The following is a 25,969-nucleotide window of genomic DNA, read 5'->3' as shown; positions in this document are numbered from 1 at the left end:
CATTTGTTAACTCGTCACTCACATCAAGGGGTGAGGCACAGCAAAGGATTGCAGGCAACATGATCAATCGATCAACGCGACAGGACAACACAATCACATGGAGGAATGCTGCTCGCATCCTCAACACCTACTGGTCTACAAAAAATGTATAGGGCAGTTGCACCGAAAGTGCCTGCAGCTCACTCGCATGGCATGCACACAATAAGACTGATTTCAGCGTCAGGAGCCTGAAGGAGCAGCTGAGCATCGGCTCAAATGTGTCTACATATGGAATGCAAAGACCAGGTGAAGCCCCCACTGGGACATTACAAATGGTTTTGAAGGAAATGTGTCAAACCTTTCATGAAACCCATAGATTCGATTTTTTTAAGAGCCAACATTGCATTATTTTATTAATTCAGTGTTTTCCTTTGTTCCTTACATTGCTATGTGGCTCATTAGATAAGTCATATGTACTTCTTGTTTATAGTCCAATGTCATATTCATCTTTGTAATGATTTATTTTTCACTGTGTGAAAACAATATCAAAGCTTTTATAGTTGAATTAACGCCAGTGTGCTACAATCCTTCATTATTATATATTTGTCATCATTGCGTCATTTTGTCCTGTCATTCTATGTACATTGTTTTTTGTTTTCAGACAAAAGTTGAGCCTTTTTAAAAAAAATGTGTATTAATAAAATTGAGTGTTATTAATATTGGTACATTGGGTCGAGCATTATTATTGTTAATTTATGCTCTAATAATTTTTGACTGACCAATTTGTTGCCTAGAGATTTTCTGTATTTACAATTGCATTTTCCCTGCCCTAGGTGCGTCTAATAGTAGCTACTTTCGCATTATTATAATAATGAAACCCATCACAACCAGTGATCTGGTAAACCTAGAAAAGCAGAAAGGGCCAACAAGAAATGTTTCACTTTGCCTACTAAGGCATTGCATGGCCGCGAGAGAACAACCAAAAGAACATCGAAAAGTTTGTCTTGTGATGGGGAGTCGCATCTAAGGCAGCACAGCAGAAAACAGATTTGTGTCAGCTCAGATGGACTTCGTGGAAAGGCATCTGGCAGCAAAGAAAACATTCACCACCTCAGTCATCAATTCAAACGCATTTAACTCACTGTTCTATTTTCACGAATGAAGATACAAGTTCTAGAGATTCATATGCAGGATCCTGCCCTGCTGCGGAAACAGGTGCTTCCTTTCACCCCTGTTTTCAGAGTGCTTCCTCCTCCTTTACCTTCGTTTTGTACCGCTTTATTCTTCCTTTCCTCCTGTTTTTTAATGCTTTCCCCTCATTTTTTTTAATGCTTTCTCCTTCCTTTCCCTTGTTTTTCTGAGTGCCTTCTCTTGCTTTTTCCTCGTTTTACTGTTTTAATCTTCCTTTTCCCCATTTTTGCGACTGCTTTCTCATGCTTTTCCCTTGTTTTTACTGCTTTCTCCTTATCGCCCCCATTTTTCTGAGTGCATTCTCCTGCTCTTCCCTCGTTTTTAATGATTTCTCCTTCCTTCCTCCTATGCTTTTTTCTGCATTTGCCTCGTTTTTTATTGGTTTCTCCTTTTTTCCCCCTTTTGTCTGAGTGTTTTCTCAGGCTTTTATCTTTTTACTGCTTTTTTCTTCGTGCCTTCTCCGTTTTTACCTTGTTTTTATTTTTTTACTTTTCCCCTCCGTCCCCTACATCTTTCTCCTGCTTTCACCTTGATTTTTACTGCTTTCTCCTTCCTTTCCTCCTATTTTTTTTAGCTTTCTCCTGCTTTCCCTAGTTTTTCTTACTGCTTTCTCAGTCCTTCACCCTTGTTTTTATGAGTGCTTTCTATTGCTTTTACTTTTTATTTTTAAGGCTCTCCATCTTTTCCCCTGTTTTTCGGAGTGCTTTCTCTTGCTTTTGCCTCGTTTTTTTTTACTGTTTTCTCCATCCTCTCCTGCTTTTGCCTCGTTTTTTAATTCTTTCCCCTTCATTTCACCCCATTTTCGGAGTGTTTTTTCCTGCTTTGCATGTTTTTTTTACTGCTTTCTTCTTCCTCTCTTTTTTTTTTCCTGAGTGTTTCTCCTGCTTTTCCCTCATTTCTACTGCTTTCTCAATGAAGCATCTAGCAACTGCACAGCCTTGAGACCCTCAAAGGTGATTTGCCTGGTTCGTAAGTCCTGATTGATTGAAAGCAGCTTGGAAAATAAAGCAGGGGTGCAGGGGACTGGGCGCGCCTCAGGGGACGATGACAGTTGGATCACTGACCCCAGCCTCAAAAGGACTCAGCAGTCTGCAGCTGGGTTGGAGGGCTTGGCATGGTCTATGTGCCAGATCCCTTTCGAAGCCTCATAAGGGCTACATTTCTGAGGATACTGCAGCACGGGCGCAGGCAGGCTGTGACCTACTTACTTTTAAGTGCTCCAGCGCCAAGTCTACCGGGTGTCGTCAAAATAGCATATTCAACTCAGTTTTGGTATGTACTATGAGCTGGAACTGACAAAGGTGCACACAATGCCAATAGTGCAGTATTATGGCACAACGTAAAAAGTGGAGAATGCAGATTTTGCATCCTAGTTAGCACTCTACATGCAGTAGGAGATCGGTGGCCTAATGAATTACTACCCCCTCTACAAGGCTGTTCTCCAGCGTTCCATCTACAATCTATCCCCAGAAAAAGAGTATGTTACTTAACTAGTAAGCATCAATTTAAAGTGTGTAGTACTGCATATTCACATGCTATGCATACTCCTGCCATTTAGTGTTGGGCCCGGACTCAGCAAGTTTTATTTCCTTAAGGAAGTTTAATGATCGGAGTTGTGTGTCATTTCCCCTACCCCTCAAGGTATTGTGCATGTTCAACAGCTCCTTTGTTAGATTTTTCTCTCCCTTCCTTATACGGAGTGAGGATATATTCTGCTAACTTGGAATTTACTGTTGAACATGCTGTATTTGTGTGTATTCTTCTCACCATCTAATACCTGCAGGGGAGGAGGAGGGTGCATGTGAATCTGCAACACTACATGCCTTGCATAGACTGTAAAGCAGTACCCCTCTCGCAGTGGCTTTAGGCATGAGATGGTGCGTTTGTCTGAAATAATGTTTGAAGGACTGTGACCAACTAGAGCTTGTTGTCTTGCTTGAACAGCCACACTTTAATGTTTTGTAAATGTATGTGGGTTCATCCATGTTGCTGCTTTGCAAATATCACTAAAAGGGATATTTCCCAAAAGCCAAGATTGCTCCTTTCTTCCTTGTTGGATGAGCACTTGGCATACTTGGTAATGTCGGTTTTGCTTTACCATAACCAATTTGGATACATCTGACAATCCATCTTGCTATCCCTGTGTGCGAAGGTGGGTTTCTGTTGCAGTAAACCCCCCACTTTCTTTTTTTTGTTGCCAGACTACTGATGCTCTTTGACTTGATGTGCCCTGGGCTCCTGCCAATCAGGTGCCCAGGGCCTGTGTTCCTTCCCTAAAACTGCATCTAAGCCCAAACCCAATTGGCATCTCTGGCCACATGTCAGCCCCTGGTAAATGGTACCCTAGGTACCCAGGGCCCTGTGACCAGAGAAGGACCCTAAGGGCTGCAGCAATTATTGTGCCACCCTTAGAGGCCCTGTACCCTGACACACACACACACACACATTGCCTTTGCAGGCTGAGTTTCTTGGTGCAGAACAAAACAAAGTCGACATGGCACACATGCCTGTGTGCCATGCCCACAACACACTGCACTGGCATACTTCAGTCACCCCTCAAGCTGGGTGCCCTATGCCAGTGGTGTGGGTACAGCTGCATGAGCCCTGTACCCCTACAGTTCCAAGGTCCATTCCTGGGCACTGTAAGTGCAGTGCTGTCATTAAGAGTATATGGTGCTGGGAGGTTGTCAACACAAACTCCACAGCACCATAATGGTAACACAAAAGACTGAGAAGTTTGGTATCAAACTTTTCAGCACATTAAACCGACACTGATGCAAGTGTGGGTTTTAATGTAAAGTTCAAGACAGAGGGCAACTTAGAGTTGCCCCCTGAAACTAACGCACAACCCGTGTCCTGACTGAGAGGCTGCCTAGCCTGCCACCCAGCAGACAGTTTGCTGGCCCCCTGGGAAGAGAGCCAGCCGCTCTCCTAGGCCTGCAACAATGTACGTCCTGGGCGAGGTGCTAGGTCTCCTCCCCCAAGATGGGCAGGGGAAGCTTCAAAGGCATTCCACCTTTGTGAGTCTCCCCAGACCACTTGCTGTACTCAGCAACTGGTCCCCACCGGTTCTGGCCCCCACTCTGGCGGGAAGACTGGCGGGAAACCCTAAGTGAGGAAAGGGGGTGTGCCAGCCTGTGCCAACCCCACGCCTCAGGTGGGGAGGCGAGGTGAAGCACAACTCCGGGCTCTCGCCATCTTGAGGATGGGGAGCCCTACCCAATAAGGACTAGGCTCCTGCCTCCCTCCCACGGGAGAGTGGCAGGATAGGGGGTGTACCCACCCCAGGGAAGGGACCCATTGGTCCCTGACCTTTCGCTACCTGTAACGCCCCTATATTTAGTATTTAGGGGCACCCCGAATCTTCTTTCCTCTGATCCCGAAACAAGAAGAAGAACAAGAAGAAAGAAGACCTGCCGTGCAGCTGCTAACAAGAGGACTACACCAACTGACTTGGCCCCAGCCCTACAGACCTGTCGACCCTCGAACCTGCTCTTGCTAAACCCCGGCGTCTCCAGTGGTCAGCAACCTCGAAAACCCTGGAGGACCGGACTGCCTTGCTCCTCTAATAGACTGGGACTCCCACGAGCAGTGGTCCTGCTCAAACAAGCAACAACCCCTGGTGCCATCCAGGAACCGCGACTCCTGCACACCCCGCACCCGCCGAGCACGGCCTGAGTCAACAAAGACCACGAGGACGTCCCCCTGGCGACTGTGACCAAGAATCCAGCACCCAAGGACCCTCCTCGACGCTCCTGACGACGCCTGCAGCCTCAACTCAAGTGACCCCCACCCGCGACCAGCAGAGGGTAAGATTTCCCAACGCCCAAAGGCACCCGTGCACCCGGCGCCCTGCGGCCCCCCTGTGCCCAACTCCTAGGTGCCTACCTAACCTTCAGCTTCCCAACTTACCTCTCGCAGTGGTGGTCGTACCTGAAGAATCTTCGTCCCCGAGCTTGCAGCCTTTGTTCGTCTTGTAGCTTCTCCATTGAACTACATTGGGCGCCCGAAGGCTCAAAAGCACCCTGTACCCAGTCTCCCGAGTGCCCCTGGAAGTGCAGGATCGGTCCTATTCTACTTCCCCACTTGCCCTGAGTAAGTGACTAGGAGCTCAGCTCCCACAGCCGCGTGGCCTGCCTGCTAGCAGCCACCAAAGGCTTCCTACCTGCCTTAGGCTAACATTGGGTCTACTCTCTCTGCACCCAGCTGCCCCTGTGCTGCTGAGGGTGTAACAACTGTACCTACCTGACCCTGGGAGACCCCTGAGTCTAAGCCCAGAACCTTAACTCTGCCAGTCAAGTACTTACCTGAAAGCCGATAACCTACATTTTCTCCATAGGGTAACATTGACTGGTTTCACTTGGAAATTCTTTTGTGTCGAGTTTTGAAACTTTAAAATATTCACTAAAAATCACCCGATCAACGAAAACGAAATTACTCACCTGTTATCAGGAGATATCCCAGTGCTGGATCTTTGTGCCCAGCACTGACCCTACAAAGCAATTTTCCGATAACCAAACTTTTCTCCATAGGATAACATTGCCTGGTTTTTGCCAGAAATTCTAAGTGTCGATTTTTGAAATATATAAATATTCCTTAAAAATCACCTGTGTAACAAAAAAAAATTCTTTCAACTGTTTACAGGAGATGCACCAGGGCTGAATCCAGGATCCAGCCCCGAGTAAGAAAAACCTAAGCAAAGTAATTGATATTGTGTTTACTTTAAAATCCCTATTGAGCTCCATGTTATAATTGTGTTTAACTTGTGTTGCCTATTGCAACAACTGTAACTATTGCCTTTAAAAGTCTATTGCTTATTGAAAGTATTTAACTAAAGCATCTCATACTGAGAAAAGTATTTTGATACCTACTTGTGGTTCTAAAATAAAAACAACTATGTTTTTATATGCAAAACAATTGGCCTAGATTTCAGTTCTTGAGTGTGTGAGACCATTTGATGACTGAGTGTGTACAACAAATGCTTTACACTGTCCTCTGATACTGCCTTACTGCTCGACTAAGCTGCCACTTTAGAGAGTAAGGTTATATCTAACTTTAACCTCTGCCAAACCTCTGGGGACTGCAGACTCTCTGCACACTGAACCTTACTTTGGTGCAGTATATACAGAGCAACTTTCTTACACCCTGCTTTTCAAATACCCATTCCTTTCTGTGGATTTGAAAACGGAACAAATAGCTGTTGTGTTTTCGTGCAGGGTTTTGTACTACATAAGTGCCCGTTTAACATCAAATGTATGTAATGCACGCTCTCGGGCTGTCTCTGGTTTTGGAAAGAAAACCGGTAACTCTAGAGTTTGATTTTAATGGAAACGAGATAACTTTAGGTAAGAACTTTGGGTCTGTGTGTAAACGCACTTTGTAAGGGAACACTGAAAGTATCGTTTCTCCCCAGTGAGCGTATGTATTTCGCCAAAACTTCGTAGAGATGTTATTGCTACAAGGAAAGCCACCTTACATGTTAAAAATAGTATTAGACAATAAATAAGTAGTTCAAATGGTGGCCCCCATAAGGCGTCTTAGGACAATGTTTAGGTTCCAAGCAGGTACTGGAGGTGTATGTAGTGGAATGACTTTTTTAATCCTACCATGAAGGCTTTGATGACAGGAATATGGAAATGTAATTGGTGCTTCCTGTTTTGTAGGTATACTGCATTGGCTGCTAAATGAAATCATATTGAGCTATATGCTGAATGTGCCTTTTGTAAGTGTAACAAGTAACATATGGGTTTTGTTCTGTTGGTTAGGAAGGGTTGATGTTTAAGGACACACAGTAGTGAACAAAACATTTCCATTTTGCTGCCTAGCAAGCTCATGTGGTTGTTCTTCTGGTCTCCTCTAGAACAGACATACATTCAGGAGGGGGATTTAAGTATCCAAACTCTATGACCCCAGGAGCCAAATCGCAAGATTGCGCTGCTGTGCATTGGAATGTCTCACCCTACCCCTGCTGTGAGTGAGAAGGTTTGGGTAGCTTCTCGTGAAATACTAGGGATAACGCGAGTAGTGTAGTGTACCTTGGCTGTCGAGCTCATGTAGGAGCAATTAGTATTAGGGTCATCGAAGTCTGGTTTTCCGACCATGGATGGGATGAGTGGGAGAGGAGGAAAATCGTAAGCAAATATCCCTGACCAGTTCATCCATAGAGCGTTCCCTTAGGATACCGGGTATAGATATTTGGATGCAAAGCTTTGGCATTTTTTTGGCAGTGACGAAAGGTCTATTACAGGGGGGTTTCCCTTCGATGGAAGTATTGTTGCAGTGACGGAGTGTGTATTTCCCACTCATTAACTTTTTGCTGTTTCCTGCTGAGCAGGTCAGCAACTGAGTTTTCCTACCATGGTATGTATTATAGCAGGAGGAGAATTTTGTGTTTGTTTGACCATTTCCATAGGATCTGTGCTAGTTGTAACAGTTGTATGGAATAGGTCCCCCCTTGTTTCTGAATAGAATACATTGCAGTCATATTTTCTGTTGGGTGAAGGACAGTTTGGCCTGTAATGTTTGTTAGGAATGCTTTGAGAGCCATGTAGATGGCTAGGAGCTCCAGCATGTTGATGTGCATTGTCTGTTATTTGGTGCTCCAGTGTCCCTGAACCACAATATCCTTCATGATGCATCGGTGGAATTTTTGCAGCCTTTCCCCATCAGGTGTTTTGTGGTTGAGAGGGAGAGGAGGGGGGGGGGGGGGGGGGGGATGTGGGCAAGTCATTTAGCTGGTGGTGTAGAGGTGCCCTTGTTCGAGGTACCTCTAACTCGAGCCTTGTTTTTGTATCCTCCACTATAGCATCCACGTCCTTGCTGGGGATATTGCTGTTATGTGGGGCTTTCTGGGGTAGAGGCTTTTGTTGTCTCTAACACTGAAAGTTTTTTGCTTTTAAGGTGTTGTTTGTAAGGTACCCTTGGATTTGGCTGAATCGGTATCTTTATCTTCTCCAATTGTGTGTCTACAGCAGGCCCAAAGAGGTTTTCCCCCTCAAATGAGACATTAAAAATATGCTGCTGCCATCCCTCAAGTTTGAACCCAGATATGCGTAGCCACGCATGTCTACAGAGCATGACTGACGTACTGATGAATCTTGCAGCAGTGTCAGCTTTGTCTCATGCACATTTGATTGTTACATTTGATATTGGTCTCCCCTCATTTACTAGGTCTTCTACTTGCTTTTTGTATTCTTCAGGGAGATGATGTATTAGATGTTGCATCTCATCCCAGGTTTCCCTATTGTATCTGGAGAGCAGGCTAACTGAATTGGTGATCTTCCAGTGGTTTGCATGCCCTGCTGCTACTCTGGAGGCGGCACCTCTTCAGTACCTTGTGCTGCAGCTCCTTTCCTGACTGTGGTGACAATTAGGGAATATATGCAGGGGGATGTCCTACTATGTAAATGGGGTCAGTTGGAGATGGCCTGTATTTCGTTTCTATGCAAGGAGTTAGGACTCTGGATTTGACTGGGTCCTCAAAGATGTCGAAGCCAATCATTGGGAGATATTGAATTGTGCACTCTGTGCACAAATGTGTTTCTACTAGGAAGCCAGTTGGCTCCTCTGTAGTGTGTATGGGGAGCTTGATGCACTCACCGCTCTTGGAATGATGTGGTAAGAGGATTTGTCATCTGGAGGCGACACTTTAGTAGTGATTGGCGGCTTCATATATTGATATGGCAGTACCACATCATAATCATCACCTTGGTCAGGGGTATGTTGAGTATCCGGTGTTCCATGGGAGTCTATATCTCTCCCTCTTCCTCCTCTTGTGGAGAGGTTACTTGTGTTTGTGGTGAATCTGGGGGGCTGAAAGACATCTGACTTGTGTCCCTGTGTTGTTGTGACACTTTTTTGGTGGAGGCCCTGGTTCCTGAGCATGCCTCATGGCATTTTCTTAACGCTTTTCCTGCACAAATTGTTGTGGTCCCTCAAACACAATGCCTTGGTCATCACTTACTCTCTGTGTATGGGTTTTGTGTTTCTTTGGAGCCTGTGGTGTGGCCTCAGAAACTTTGTGTAGCTTGGAAACCCCATGGATCAGACTTTTCTTCTGGTCAGAAATGTGTCTGTGTTGCTTTTCAGTCCTCGGAACCGAAGTCTGCTTTGATTCTGATGAACCCGAGTGTTTCTTCGGATCCGATGATTTTCTTGGGGCCACAGCCTGCTTGGTATCCTCCAGTGTCAATGTGTTTTCCGATGCAGACTTCTGCTTGGGTGCCGGTGTCTGTCGACATCGCCTTAAGCTTGGGTGCCGAAGAAAGTGCCGGAACCGCCCCGTGCTGTGGTCGGTTTGCCCGATTGGGATCAGAACGTTCCTACCCCTTCTTGGCTCCAAGGCGTGCTCATGGTGTCGGCCTGAGAGCGAGGGCTGTGGCATACCATGGCGTGGTGGGGTGGTAGAGGTAAGTAAGATTTTCTTTAAACAGGGGCGACTGTACTGACGGAACGTGGAGTCGTCTTGGTTTTCAGTCCAGGTATCAGCCTCGGCGATATGGGCCACTCTTCATGCACCAGCGAGTGTTCTTCAGGGGATGATTTGGAAGGGACATGGTGGGGATTGGGGATGACCATCCCACCTCCTAGCGGAGTTCCAGCTTCGCTTTACATGTTGTTGTCGTGCGAGAATTGCGCCTTTGCCTCCAATTCCATGGTGTGCGCCAGGCGTCGGTTCCTATAGGTCCAAAGAGTCTTTTTGAATAATGCACAAGCCGCACACTTTTCCTCTTTATGTTTCAGAGAGAGGCATAAATTACACTGCTCCTGTGTATCACTGTGTGCGTATTTGGCCCCTCACCGAGGTCACCATCGGAAGAGGTCGTTTTTCGTCTCCATCGCCCAGAGACGGATAGTCTCGACACTTGTGTGTTCTGGGCGCAGGGTAATCAGTCTCTTAGAATCTGTAGTTTGTCTACTGGATATCCAGTTGTATTCTTTCTTGTCCATAGGCCACGTGGGCATCGAATGCTGCAGAGCTCCAGCGCAGTCCGTCCAAGCCCGGTGGCGAAATTTCTTTTTTTAAACAAAGGATTTGTTGAACATGCACAATACCTCGAGGGGGGGACAAATGATTCATGACGCCGATTATAAAACTTCAAGGAAAAACAACTTGCAGAGTCCCAGCCCAAAACTAGATGGCAGGAGTATGCATAGCATGTGTATCTGCAGCCAACACATGCTACGAATAGATAATTTATGCACCCTCCTGCTGGCCGTGATCAAGGATTCTACTGGATTGACCATTCCCAGAATGCTTAAGGTTTGGCCATCAGTGAAGGGAGGTTGTATATCCAGGAATGCAGTGCAGATGGTGGTGATGCTGGCATGAACAAGCTATGCCTCAGAGTAATTTAGAACCCCTTAGTTGTTACCTTGGTGCAAGCCATACCGCTTACTTCAGAATGTATAATCTGAGCTACATTTAAGGACAGCTTACACCTAATATGCTAATGTAGTGCATATTACGTGTAATGGAAGCAGGTAGCATAATGCTACAGGTGGGAATGATGCTATGATAGTGAGAGGGCCTTCGGCTGCCACTAACTGATAAGTTTTTCAGTTATTTGTCATACACCTTCAGCATGCTCCTCACAAACATTGCAGGACCAGCTATTAAAACAATGAAAAGCTTTGGTGTTGTACATCAATAGTAGGTTCCACTATGTTTGCGAACGACACGCTATCTGAATACAAGCCAGCATGAATAGTCCATGCTCTGTAATGACAGTTTAACAACACTGCAGACCAATATTATGAAGAGAGGTCATAAATAGGCTGATCAACACTGAAAGCCCCTCTTCGTCTTTAGTTCTGGCACTAGCCAACAGATTTTAATTTTCCATAGGTTAATTACACAGAGGCTTTCAACTAGCCCTCTTCATCCATTTGTCCGTTATTGAGTCATTTGCATTCCACCCACTACCACATACAGCATGCGTCCAGCGACGTCAGCCACAGGCTAAGTTCACTGTGAGTGACAGATTTTTACAGTCAGTCTCCCTCACTCTCGGACCAATATGGAAATGAGACCAAAATAAATTATTGCTGTTAGATACCTTTTTGCTTTTTAGATTGATGAAGGCCTGGCACCTTTTCCAATAGCAAAGACTTGCATAACCCATGACACAACAAGGACCCACAAAGCTAAAAGGCTGACAGCCAACGCAGACCTATTGGCTTCGCCAATGCTTGAATATTTTGCTATTAAGAAGGCTCTGGCACACAGCTAAAGCAGTCTTGAGTCACCTAAAAACAGGGTTCCTCTTAAAATTGCTTAGAAGCAGAAAATATGTAGATTAAACTAGAGTATAATAATTACAACAAAGCACACTTTGTTGCATCTGGAAATTTAAGAGCATGTATATAATTTATTACAGTTTATTAAGGATAGTTATTATAAAGGGCATTACAACTCTAACAACGACTAATTGCAGAGACATTCTTTTACCGTGAATAATGATAAATGACAATTTGGGCAAAACATTTACACTTAAAAAATAATTACATAAAATTACTAGGCTGCTTCCCTTTCATTGTTTCTTCTTCATTTGTAATTAAAAACAGCCTTGAAAAATCTATTAGAAGTGAAAAGTACAATGCATACAGCAAAAACTTTCAATTGATTTGCCACTTTATTTATTGGCACTTTGCAAACTGGGCTACTAGAGTGCTTTGCCCGTTTCCACAGGGTGTCAGTATATTCATATCAGTTTCCATATGATCCCGTACCAAATATAATGAGCAGCTCTCATTGGTTCCTATAATCACCAGCACTTGGGTGTAATTAATCAAGGAAAAAAGCACACCACTATACAAAATTCATGCAAGGCTTCTTTAAATCCTGCAATCTACACTTCACAAAGAGGGGAGTGTAGCTTGCATTATGCTTCCTACAGCAGCATGGCCGTTACTAGCATGGAAAGCGGACTCTTTGCCCCAAAAGTATGTAAAATGTAACACCTCAACCACCTACCAGGTGGCAAGAGGAGGGCAACAACTTTGAATAAGGCTAGCAATGACCCGTCATGCAGGAAAACTTTGAAAATATCACACAGTCCAACAATATAACATTAAACGAGGCTCAGTACAAAAATCGCACATTTGTTGACTTCGACTACCTGGAAAAACAAGACAAAATAGCACACCCATGAGTCAATTGCTATGCAAGGTGTGCTCAATTACATGCATAAGTTAACTTCATAATGCGTGTTTCATTAGGACCTTTATACATTTTCGGTTACGACTTAACTCCATACCTGGGAGGCTGAATTTTGAACTTTTCAAAGATTTCTGGGTAAAGAAGCGGAAACACAACCATTTCCTTAAGTGCATGGATATGATGGCGTAATCCACCAATACTATCAAAACGTACCTAAAAGAAAAATAAATATTAAACTGGTTGTTCAAAGTTAAAATAATTAATATAAAAATGTCTACCAACCGCTTTAGAACTGAATATTTTTCACCAGTAGTGACAAGTTTTTTTTTGTTCGACTACGGGGCATGTCTGCTCTCAAACCTTGATTATTTTGGTCGGGCTACAAACAGCCTTAGGTGTTTTTTTGGCACACCTTTTGCATACAATATACCAATATTCTAAGAGTGGGTTTGTGGTGATATCACTTGCTCATATTGGGATGTCTTCCTTGTGTACCTCAGTTGTCGACAACTTTTCTCCCTGTTTTTACGTCTGTCCCACCCAGGAGCATTTTCGCCTTGCAGTGTTCTGTCTGGTGTTCTTCTACTGCAGACATAGCATTCATTCAGGAAACTACTGCTTTACTATTACTTAAGCACTCCAGGGGAGCGCATGCGTTCTCTTGCTATCTCTCTCCCGTGTGCTGCTTCCCCCCCCCCCCCAGTTTCCTCCCTCCCCCCGGCTTGTCCAGTGCTTCCCCTTCAAACCCCAAACAAAGGTCAGTTTTGAGTCCCAAACGGCTGTATGTACAGTGCAAATGTCCCATGACCAACCAACTTACACTTCCAGCTCACCTGTTTGCTTCCCTGCCTGATGAGCTGCGGCTTGTGACACTCCTGTGCCTTTACTTGGTCTCACTGTGGCTATGCCACTCATGCTCATGAAGATGCAGACGAGGTTAATAAACAAGCATCTGCAATGCAAAAGGTCTCACGTTTATGCAAGTTTGAGCTAATGGCATTGCCTTCTATTTATGTTTTGGTTTCTAAAACATAAACAAAAAGCACTGTCATTTAAAATGCCAACAGCTTAAACTCTCGGAAATACGAGACCTACTGCATTCCAAATGCTTGAAGGCATCGCTGACCTGCCCCCTTCTGTCTCCCATGGCCAATGCTACGAGTTAAATAAACAAGACGGTCACAACTCCACACAAGAGATCCTCCAGCAGTAAGAGAAACTCATAAAAGAAAATAGTGCTTACAGACTAAAGACGACGTACCCTGCCAATCAATCAGGGAATTGTCAAGCGTGCTACTCACCCATGAGGGTCTCAAGGCGCTGGGGGAGAAGGGGGCGAGGTTAACAACAGAAGTAAAAGGGCCAGTCCTCATGGGAGGTTACAAATGAAGACAAGGCGGTACTAAGGAGAGACTAACAAGCCTAATACTGAATCAGAAGCCAGCATTTACGAAGGACAATGACACAAGCCAATGACAAATATGGGCGGGGCTTCAAGTACACACTCCAATACAGCATAGCCTAAATAAACCAAATCTGACTTCGACACCTGCATGCACAGCATGAGGTACTGCAGCTTCAACTATCACTCTGGTGCTCAAGTACAATCTTAGTTGGTTGCTGAGTGCCACCCTGTCTGCATCTGAGAAGCACGTTTTCCTGAACAGGTCTAAGAGCCATGCCGACCCTTTGTGTTAACATCAGCATTCCTCGGTTTTAAATTTTGACTTTCCGTGTTGCACCCATGCTATACACATTATTACATGTTAAATGTATGGAGGGCTGAGTGATTGTGTTTCAAGGAAGTGTCCAAAGTTGCCGGTAGTGTTACGAAGGCTGCCAAGTGGAATTCAATAGCAGTCTAGGCTACCCTAAAACCCCATGAAATGCAAAGCAAGGCTTTACTGAAAAGAGTCTGATGGCAGCTCGAACAATAGCAGTGTAAATCAAACCAGGCAGAATCTGAAGAATTTAACATGAAAACTATTTATAGGTAATTGGAAACACATACCATTGCGTCCATCCACCAAACGGCGAGGGGCTTTGAAGCTGAACATGAGAACTCCCTCCATTCTCATCGCTTAAATATGAAGAACAGTTTGCAATATAACAATGTTACTTCCTTGGCCAAATACAATTACTCAGGATCATTTGTCAAAGAAGCCAATTTGGATAAAGATTTTTGACATCTGGAGCTAGGCTAGTTTGTTACAGATCTGTTTCATCTCGGAGGACTCTAAGGTAGCTAGGTTGAAACCTCTCTCTATATTCTGTAGACAAGATGGTAATGAACAGGGCCCAGTCTGTATCATCTGTTTTGTGCCTCTGCTCTATGTGTTGAGTGCTATATTGTATGGCCAGCACATTCCACATTTTATAGAGCCAGTCTTCATGACACAGCGGGGATTGTGTGTTCCACTTTTGTCAACACTGTCTGAATTCCCACTGCAAGAGCTTGGATGAGTAGTTTGCCTCTAAGGGACTCGTATGACATTTGCCTCTAAGGGACTCGTATGACATTTGCCTCTAAGGGACTCGTATGACATTTGCCTCTAAGGGACTCGTATGACACTTGCCTCTAAGGAACTCGTATTACATTTTTCCTAGATGGGGGGAGGGTGGAAGGCATCCAGCAATATGAATCTTGGGCTTGGGTTTCAAAAGCTGCTTCTAAGACCAACAGTACTACATTCAAATACCTCTTCAACTTCGGACAAAGCCATAAAAGATGTGTTAATGTACCCAGTACATCACAGCCACACCAACAAGTAACCTCATTTCTTCTGTCCCACTCTGCTAGTTTCTGTGACGTTCTCCACCAATAGTGTACTAACTTGTACTGCATGTGTTTGATGTGGCAGGCTCTAGAGGATATGCAAGCTCTACCATAGATTTTGGTCAATTTCTTACCTGTCAAAGGCTTTTCCAATTACCTTTCCCATCTAGTTTGTGTCAGGGTCTTGGCGGGGCAATAAACATAGTTAAAAATAAATGATACACAGTGGAGATCTCATGTTTATTAGTGTGGGTGTTCAGAAGCCATTTCCCATAGGTTATCAATCACCTCCATGCACCAGATTTCTTATCAGGCTGAATTATCCAGTCCTGAACATGAAGGGAGGTGAAGCATTCACATTCAGGCAGTTGGTGTTGGCATTTCGAAGAATTGTTTAATTTAGTTTCACTCTTGAAGATTGAGGTAAACCCTGCTAGTGAACACCGAATACACTTTATAAAAGAAGAAAAGTCAAATTGTCAAAAACGATGACAATCGTTCAAAGATCCTTAGCACAGTGTAGAAAAAGGAAAACATCTAAGTAGAAAATCACTGGAGTACTGCATCATGCTAGAAACTCCTTGTTAAAGTTCTATTGTTGCAAAATCGGGGCAGAGCCATGGTGGTCCAAATCTAAGCAAGTGAATTTGTTGGTGGATGAAAAGGATTGCATTTCTTTTACAAATAAACCTAACTGGCTGTGCACAAAACCCATATTGAAGGGATTAAATACTAGGGAAATAATTTTCTAGTCCTTTTTTTTTTGTATATATCTTGACCCATGGGACTACACCTTCTTCATAATCTTGTGTTGGGATACAAAGACGGACACGAGGAATGATGTTGCAGTGCTAGATGATGAATGTGCACTGGAGGTACACTTGTGATAGCATCCATTTTTGACAAGGCAGTAATAAGATTAAAATGTACTTAAATGTAGATTCGTTCTTGAACATTGGTGTAATATATAGATGGTCATGCTTCTTACATATATTTTGTGTCACCATGCTGGAAATCCTGGGCAATGTAACGTTGTTACCTACCGGAACTCGGACAAGACGGAGGTTCTCATCCTGGGCTCCTCACCCTCCGCCTGGGACGACTCCTGGTGGCCTCCCGCCCTGGGCACCGCACCCAAACCGACAGACCATGCACGCAACCTGGGCTTCATCCTGGACTCCTCCCTCTCCATGACCAGGCAGGTCAACAACGTCTCCTCGGCGTGCTTCAACATCCTACGCATACTTCGGAAGATCTTCTGGTGGATCCCCACAGAGACCAGGAAGACCGTCACCCAGGCCCTCGTCACCAGCCGACTGGACTATGGTAACGCCCTCTACGCCGGTACCACCGCCAAGCTCCAGAAGAGACTCCAGCGGATCCAGAACGCCTCAGCCAGACTCATCCTCGACATCCCACGATCCAGCCACATCTCCGGACATCTGAGAGACCTTCACTGGCTCCCCGTCAACAAGAGAATCACCTTCCGCCTCCTCACCCACGCACACAAAGCCCTACACGACCAAGGCCCGAGCTACCTCAACAGCCGAGTCAACTTCTACGCTCCCACGCGCCACCTCCGATCAGCCAACCACGCCCTCGCCGCCGTCCCCCGCATCCGAAGAGCGACTACAGGAGGAAGGTCCTTCTCCTACCTGGCCGCCAAGACCTGGAACTCCCTCCTGACCGACCTGCGCCTGACCCAAGACCACCTCTCCTTCAGGAAGAAGCTGAAGACCTGGCTATTCGAGCAGTAGCGGCACCCCCCCCCCCCCAGCGCCTTGAGACCCTACGGGTATGTAGCGCGCTTTATAAGTGTCACTGATTGATTGATTGAGCTTCTGAAATTCATTCAGATCATACTTGGAGCTGCTTAGTCTTAGCCTAAGAAAGGAATTCGAAACCATTTCTGAGGAGCCAGTAAGACATTTTATAGCATGAAAAAAGTACCCACAAGAATGTAAGGCTGAAGCACACGTCAACAAAATGGTGGAGAACATTAGCTATAGGTAAATTACTTTCTTCAGGGTGGCACATACTTTTAACAGTAAGTGGCTGTCATGTGTTTCCTACGTGGCCCATTGTCGTTTTCCCTATGTTAGCCTAATTATGAATGCTGTAGGCAGCTTTTGCATTGTACACTTCACCAAATATTACGCTTTTTTTTTGGGACACACTATTTTCCCACCTAGTCAACACATGGTTTTATATTTTGTTATTTTCCTGGGATTGAGTCCGAACAGCCTAGGCAAGGTTAACCAACATTGCTCCTTGTTATTCTCTGTAGTAAGACACTAGCACCTAGACATAATAGAGAAAACAAGCTGCTGTTTTTGAACACATTTTTGAATATAACCCGGGACTTGCAGACAGAGCAAAAGTCCTGAGACAAGAGGGCTACATCAGCTGGGATGTAGAGCAACTATCTATATGTGCTAAGGTATGGGGTCCGCCACCAAGTCCAGGGATCTATAATCACATTGTTTTTGTAGTGAGGGTGGGTTCAGGTGAATCTGTCACATATTATGACAGGGGTTTTTATTGTATATGGTCTGCTAATAATGCTAATTACATTACTGACTTGCGTCTGTTTTCTGGTTGTGGCGCAATTAATGCATATTAGAACATGATACTTTATATAAATATTGTAAACTTACTTCATGTCTCTTCTATTTATTATGGACAAGTGTGAGAGAGAATGTAAGGGGGTGACCTGGTACCACAATCCCGGAGAGGGTCGAGAGGGTTGTGTTCTGGGGTGCCAAATCACTTGTCTATCTGGAAAAGTTAGGAGGGCAAGTGAGGGACTATAAGCTAGTCGGATGATGTGGCATGGTGACTTAATTCCCTCAAGCTGGTGCTCGATTGTCCCAAGCATAGGTCTGTTCCTGAGCAAAATCCTTGCAACATGGTATCACTTGGGACAATGGGATTGTGAAGAGTTTTCTTTAATGGAATCAATTTTTTAGAACCACCTCTTCCACTTATGTCTTTGATGTGGGCAACAATGCGCAAGCAGTGCCTCAGAAAAGCCCATGGTGTTCTCCCAGTCATGGTCTTCCCAGCTTGTCAATCTTTGGCACCTGCACTTTGGCATGTTTGACCACATGGTATTATTACGAGTGGTAGAAGTCTATTGACAGTTGTATGCACAACCCTGTCTATATGATGCTTCATTACTTAGATTAGAGATGTACTTTAACTAAATAAACAAATGCCAATAACGGAAAAAAGGGAATTGTTTGCCAGGCTCTGAATAATGAAACTCCTCACAGTCTGCGGTGCACAGGAATTCTGAAGACAAAAATGTAGGTGACACGGTATGGCTGATCTGGAAGTATGTGAATGAATCTAGTCACTGAAAGCTTTCAGAGAGTCCTCTAAGTTAAAAAATTTAATTTCATTGATTCAGTCTTCCAAGATAAATGCTTAATGTCAACTGCGCATTATCTCAAAAGATAACAGAAGTCTTGTGTCTTGTTAGCAGTGTTCACCTTCCACATTGATGTAGGCATATAAACTGGGAACAAAAAAACTCGCCAACGATTTCAGAATAGTCTTAGAATGGGAGAGGTGAACTACTGTTTATGAATATATGTAGCCATACTGTATGATAACTCATACATGAATGTAGTTGAAGACCATACAGATCGCCTTTCCCAATTTCCAGGAGGTATGGTATGGTAAGTCATGCATCAGGCCAAGATCACTGAATGTAAATTTCAGCTTTTTTATATAATAAGTTAATTTTTTTTTTTTTTTTTAAGTCGAGCCTGGGCAGTGCATGTGCTGCTCTGCGAGGCATGTTGTATCAGGTAGGGGCTTGAAGCTCCGCCCACTCTCCGCCCATATTTTTCAATGGCTTGTGTCATTGTTCACTGCAAACTGTGGCTGTTCATTGGTCAATAGGCATAGTAGTCCCTCCTTAGTACCGCCTTGTCTCATTTTATAACCTCCCATGGCGACACCCTGTTACTTGTGGTGTTACTCGGTAGGCTTTAATTACAGTCTCCGAGCACTATTTTCTCAAATAGCTTTGTCCTGCCAGCAATACTCTCCTAACGCTTTAAAATATATATGGCACAAATGGATTTGCAATGCAATAGGTCTTGCATTTGCGAGAGTTTAAGCTATTGGCATTGTAAATGACAATCCCTTTTATTGATCTGTTTTAAAAACAACTCATAAATAAAAGGCATTGTCATTTACAAAGCCAATAGCTCAAACTCTCGTAAATGCGAGACCTACTGAATTGCCAGTGCTTGTTTTCACTTGTCATTACCATACCCAGAGTAATCCATTTCAAACTCAGATTTTTCTAGCTCCTCGAACAATCCGAGAAGTACTTGTTTGGGTTTAAGTCGAGAATTTATAACTTCACCATTGTAATAGTCATCAGTACACACTTCTAAAATCTGAGGAATAAGAGAGCTCCAAACAGAATGAAAAAACCTTAGTAAAACATGTATGACAATTGGAAATTAGGCTACAACACACCTCCCTGAGATTTTCCCAATTATAGCAAGTGTGATTGAAGCACTTGTTTCTATGTAGCATACATCTGAGGAAACTGAAACTTCCCAAGAGCTACACACCTTTCTTTCTCATTGTGTCACACCCTCTCAATCACATCCTTCCCTAAAATCCTTGAAGTAAACTAAACATTCTGACAATGCCCTGCATTGTTGAGTCGTTTGATAGGTTTTCAACAACAATCACTGCTATATAAGAATTATAAAAATATGTTTTAAGACAGTCTCTAGTTCCTTTACATAGTGCAGTATGTGTTTTCTCTACTGATACATACACACATCAGTCTTGTACAACTCGTTTTTCCTGAAGGTCGGAGATGGACTTCACATGACCCTACTCTACATAATCTCCAAACTTGATTTTCCAACGTGGATTCAGCATTCAAAAACCTTGAAATGAGGTAATTCCATAAGCAATTGCCTACAAATTGTCTCCAGTGTATTTGTAAGCCAAGCCTAGGGATTTCAGTGTGGTTTACCAAACACAAACAGGCCTCGAAAAATCATAACAATTTTGCTAGACCTGCAGGTTGAGTAACTTGAATAACATGCTCGACCTAATTGTAATGTACTTGACCCATAGACTGGTCTCAAATTGTGTGATCATTGGCAAATATTTTATTTCAGAGTCGCCTTTTTCTTCATTCTCACATGAATGCACCTTCAAACATGTGTGTTCAACATTTCCGCTGTACAAAGCAAAACTCTTTTGTTTGATTAAATAGACTAAACGTATGCTCGTTGTGTAATAAGAATTTAGCCCATATATAGGGTACATAAGATCCCTGAATTGCCTCTCAGTTTACTAATAGAATTGCCATAAGGGCAGATGCAGGAGTGTTTCTCAGTTCATGTTTAAAACTCACTTTTGATAAATATATTACTAAAGCATGATGTGGTAGCGCACTGTCATTTACAGACAGTAAATTTCCAAGAAATGGCCACAAATCTTCCTACTACTGTGCAGTTTTACTGATATAACTATTTAGAGCATTTATAATAATCTGTGAAAATTGGGTTCCAGAAAACATTTATCATTTGAACATAACCAAGTAAAGAGTTTTGATATGTTTTTCATCTATTAAAATATTTTTTTCATCACATAGAAGTACAAAAAACAGGCTTTCACAACTACTGAAATACATTTTTAAATGATTGCACAGTTGACTTATAAGCAATTTAAAGAACAAGTTACTTACCTTCGGTAATGATATATCTGTAAGAAACATTAGTTAGTTAGATTCCTCATCTTAGAATATCCCCAGGCGTCAGGCTGGATCCGGAAAGATTTTTCGCCAGCAATACCCCTTGCGTGTCGCTAGGCGTCGTCTGCGGCTCCGCATTCGTCGTCGGCGTTGTGCGCCGGAATGACGTCAGAGTACTTCGACGCCGCCCTCGCGCACTGACGTCAGTTCTTGTACATAGTTTTCCGCGCCAGGAACACAGAGCCATGCAAGAGACCGACACTGGTGCCAAAAAAGTCTAGGGCCCTGAAAAGGATAACCTTAACCCTAGATATCAGTTCGCAGAACGGGGAGGATGGGTGGGTCGGTGAGGAATCTAACTAACTAATGTTTCTTACAGATACATCGTTACCGAAGGTAAGTAACTTGTTCATCTGAAAGAAACATGTTAGTTAGATTCCTCACCTTAGAATAGATACCCCAGCAATACCAACCCCGGTTGTGGGTCTGCAAACCAAGATCTCACCAGAAAGTCCTGAAGAACAGAACGGCCAAAGAAGCCGTCTTTCCGGACTTGGCTGTCCAAGTAATAATGTTTGGCAAACGTGTGCAGCAAGGCCCACATTGCTGCCTGACAAATGTCCTGCAAGGGGACTCCCCGGCCCAGGGAAGTTGTCGCCGCTGTGGCCCGAGTGGAATGGGCCCTCAGCCCTACAGGAGGTTCCTTTTGGGCTGAGGAGTAACAGGCCTTGATACACAAAACGACCCACTGAGAGATGGTTCGCTTGTGCACCGCCCGCCCCTTCTTAGCGCCCACGTAGCCAACAAAGAGTTGGTCGTCCACCCGCAACTGCTTGGTGCGGTCCAAATAAAAGGACAGCACCCGTTTTGGGTCCAGACGGTGGAGCCTCTCTTCCTCCTTCGAAGGATGCGGAGGCGGAAAGAAGGTGGGCAACGTAACAGACTGCCCGATGTGAAAGGCAGTTACCACCTTAGGGAGAAAGGATGGACGAGTCCTGAGTACAACTTTGTCCGGTATGGACCGAATGAAAAGGAGGCTTCGAAGAGAGAGCCTGGAGCTCACTCACCCTCCTAGCTGAGGTGATGGCAACCAGGAAAGCAGTCTTGAGCGTCAACAGACGTAGGGGACGATTATGAAGTGGCTCAAAGGGAGCGCACATCAGATACGTCAATAGCAGATTCAAATCCCACTGAGGCATTACGAAAGGAACAGGAGGAAACATGTGAGTAATGCCCTTGAAGAAGCGAGAAACAACAGGGGATTTGAAAAGAGAAGGCTGATCGGGAAGCCGTAAGAAAGCAGAGATAGCAGAAAGATAACCTTTAAGAGTGCCCAGAGCAGAGCCCTGCTGGGCCATGGAAAGAAGAAAGAGGAGAACCTCAGAAAGAGAGACGGAAAGGGGATCCACAGCCTTTGCTGTGCACCATGCCACAAATTTGTTCCACCGGCAGGCGTACACCGATTTTGTGGAGGGACGCCTGGATGCCAGAATCACATCGCAGACTTCAGGAGGCAAGTCAAATGGCATCTACTGTTGCCGCTCAATCTCCACGCATGGAGGTGGAGACTGGACAGGTTCGGGTGGAGCACCGTCCCCTGCTGCTGCGACAGAAGGTCCTCCCGAAGATGCAGTCGTATCGGGGGATCGATTGACAGACTGAGTAGCTCGGGATACCAGTACCTTCGTGCCCAATCCGGAGCCACCAAGATGACTTGGGCCCGGTCGCGCCTGATCTTCTTCAGCACTCTGGGCAGAAGTGGTATAGGCGGAAAGGCGTACAACAGACCGCAACTCCACTCGCGACGAAAGGCGTTCCCAAGCGAGTGCCGCCTTGGAAACTCCAACGCGCAGAACTGCTGACATTGCGCGTTCTCTTCGGTGGCGAATAAATCTAACCAAGGCTCTCCCCACTGCTGAAAGAGGCCTTGCGCCACGTCCGAGTTTAGACGCCATTCGTGATCCATCATGCACCGGCGGCTGAGTTCGTCTGCTCTGGCGTTCAGAGAGCCCGCCAGATGTTGAACCACCAGGGTGATGCCCTGATGTTCCATCCATGTCCAGAGGCGTAGAGCCTCCTGACAAAGGGTCCACGACCCCACCCCGCCCTGTTTGTTGCAATACCACATGGCGGTGGTATTGTCCGTGAACACCTGCACTACACTTCCCCTGACAGAGGGAGAACCCCAGCAAATGCAAGAGGTCGGCCGTGGTCTGGAGGTGGGAGACAACTGCCTGGGGCGAGCCCGCCTTCAACAACCAGTCGTCGAGATAGGGGAAGACTGGAACCCCCAATCTGCGCAGATGAGCTGCGACCACCGCCATCACTTTCATGAACACCCCAGGGGCACTGGTGAGGCCGAAGGGGAGCATGGTAAACGGAAAATGATCTTGGCCCACCGTGAACCGTAGGTAACGCCGGTGGGGCGGCAGGACGGGGATGTGGAAATAGGCGTCCTGCAAGTCCAACGCTACCATCCAGTCTCCAGGGTCTAGGGCAGCCAGAACCTGAGCTAAGGTGAGCATCTTGAACTTCTCCTTCCAGAGGATGGCGTTGACGCTCCGGAGGTCCAAGATAGGGCGTAGGCCTCCTTTGCCCTTCTTGGGAACCAGAAAGTAGTGGGAACAACAACCACGACCTACTTCTGGACTAGGAACGCGCTCGATGGCCCCCTTGGCCAAGAGGGCCGTAACTTACTCCTGTAGAAGTTTCAAGTGAACCCCCAACATGGGGTGGTACTGCGGTGGCATGGCTAGAGGGGTCGCTTCGAAGGGGAGGGAGTAGCCCCTTCGGACGATTTGCAGCACCCAACTGTCCGACGTGATGGAACGCCAGTGGAGCAGGTGATGGCGAACTCTGCCTCCCACTGGCGTGGAATGGGCCTAAAAGCACGGACTAGCAGGGCTTTGAGGCGGATTCTGCTGGGGTAGATGTGGACGGACCGGCACGTTGTCCCCCTGTACCGCCTTGGCAGAAGCCACGTCCGCGACCGCGTGGAGGTTGGTTCTGCGGCCTGTGGCTAGGCGGACGGGAGGGGGCGCCCCTTCCTGCGCCATGAAAGGGGCGAAAAGTGGAAGTTTGCGGACGCGGACCGAGAGGCCCAAGGACTTGGCTGTAGCCCTGGAGTCCTTAAAGCGCTCCAGCGCACTATCCGCTTTGTCGCCAAAAAGGGGACTGCCATCGAAGAGCATGTCCATGAGGGTGCTCTGGACATCCCCAGAAAAACTTGTGGACCGCAGCCAGGCGTGGCGACGAAGCGCCACCGTGGTCGGCATTGCCCTACCCAGTGAGTCCGTAGTGTCCAGTTAACATCGGATTGCATGCCGCGCTGCATCCCGCCCCTCGGCAAGAGCCTGGGCGAGCCGTGTCCGGGCCTCCTCCGGACACTGGGGCTGCACATCCTCCACCGTATCCCACAGGGAGTGGGAGTAACAGTCCAAAAGACAAGTGGTGTTAATAGACCGCAATCCCAAACTAAGGGAGGAGAACAGCTTCTTACCAAACTGTTCGAGTCTCTTGGCGTCCCGATCCGGGGGAGCGGATGGGAAGGAGGTCTGGGAAGTAGAGAATAACCAGGCTCTCGGGCGTGGAGTGCATGGACAGAAAACTGGGGTCGCCCGGTGGAGGGCGGTTGCGCCGGGCCACGTTCCGGTCCACGGGAGGTACTGTGGAGGGCTTGGACCAGGTGCCCTTCAGAACGTCAACCAGTGCTTCATTAAAGTGCAGCAGAGGCTCCGAGGAGCTTGCTGATGGTTGGAGCACTTCAGTGAGGAGGTTAGTCCTCACGGCCACAGCAGGTAGCTGCAGCCCAAGGGCTTCGGCCGCCTTGCGCAGCACCACAGAAAATGCAGCACCTTCCTCCGAAGCCACGGTCGGAGGAGAGATGAAGCCAGTGTCAGGGGAGGTGTCAAGACCACTGGCATCCCCCAGCTCGTCTGCCCAGTCCTGAGATAACTGGCCCTGCCGGGCCAGAGGGTCCTCAGACCCCTCCCAGTCGTCACCGTCATCCGATTCCTGGTAAACAGGTGGAATGATCAGAGCCAGGCGTAAGATTAAATTGCCAACCATTGGCGTCGGGTGCGGCGCCAGACGGCGTCGGTCCGACTAAAAGGGTATGCTCTTCCCGGATCGGAGCTGTCTGGCGTGAAAAAAGAAGAACTGACGTCAGCGCGCGAGGACGGCGTCCAAGTACTCCGACGATGTCATCACGCGCACGACGCCGACGACGGACGCGGAGCCACAGACGACGCCTAGCAATACCCAAGGGTATTGCTGACGAAAATCTTTCCAGATTCAGCCTGACGTCTGGGGATATTCTAAGGTGAGGAATCTAACGAACGTGTTTCTTTCAGATTGTGTGTTGCGAATAACCTGATACACTTCAACTTTTTATTTCACACTTTGTACAGCAGGTCAGACAGTTCACTTTACAAAATCCTAGAACTCTGCAGACAGTAGAGGATAACTAATCATAAACTGACATCTTACCTCGGTCTCAGAACACAGAAAAAATGACAAGATAAAAAGATTTAAATGCATCATTATTGCTACTTCACGTTCTGACTGAATTGAACACTTGTTCTTCGTCAACTCACCAGAATGGATGAGTAGGTCCTAAATTTAGCTCGAACTGATAAAATCTCATTCGCCATAGCAAGTGGGTGAGTACATTTTGAGGCCTGACAAAGAAATATTTACTTCTCAGTAGGAGTAGTTCTGCAGTTTGAAGAATTTTAAGGATTCCATGCTGTGCATTATTCCACCATCTAGTGGTTGGATCCGGGATTCTTTTGTTAGTCCTCTTTTTATTTTTGTAAACTCTCACTTTTTTTTGTTTGCCGTCATCTGTGGCTATTTAGTGCTAAGCCCATCCTTCTGTGACATTAGATGTGTGCCCCGGAAGCCTGTGAGCATGGTCGCCATCTTCAGAATCTTTTTTCAATTTTTGGTGACCTTTTTGCTTGTTGACTTCTTGAGGATGTACGGTATCGCTGTGTTTAACCCTCTTTTTAGCCTCATTTTTCAGGGAGGGGAAGGGTCACATGTGAATCCAGTAAATTCTTCAAGCTATAAAACTATTCCTACTGTTAAGTAACTATTTTGTTTTGAAGCATGAATACTTTTC

The 25,969-nt window shown here is 45.7% G+C and overlaps 1 protein-coding gene across 3 annotated transcripts in view; it reads right to left on the bottom strand.

The window, feature by feature from the left end:
- ATAD2B (ATPase family AAA domain containing 2B) overlaps positions 1-25,969 on the bottom strand; it is a 790,780-nt gene that overhangs the window by 525,427 nt on the left and 239,384 nt on the right. For all 3 annotated transcript variants that reach the window (XM_085610606.1, XM_085610608.1, XM_085610607.1), the window contains exon 11: positions 12,429-12,544. In XM_085610606.1, coding sequence (XP_085466732.1) covers positions 12,429-12,544 — 116 coding nt within the window. The remainder of the gene's footprint in view (positions 1-12,428; positions 12,545-25,969) is intronic.

Source organism: Triturus cristatus, chromosome 6, assembly GCF_964204655.1.
Source record: "Triturus cristatus chromosome 6, aTriCri1.1, whole genome shotgun sequence".
Classification (NCBI taxonomy): domain Eukaryota; kingdom Metazoa; phylum Chordata; class Amphibia; order Caudata; family Salamandridae; genus Triturus; species Triturus cristatus.
The sequence above is the reverse complement of the archived record's forward strand: the minus strand, read 5'-3'. Positions and strand labels throughout refer to the sequence as shown.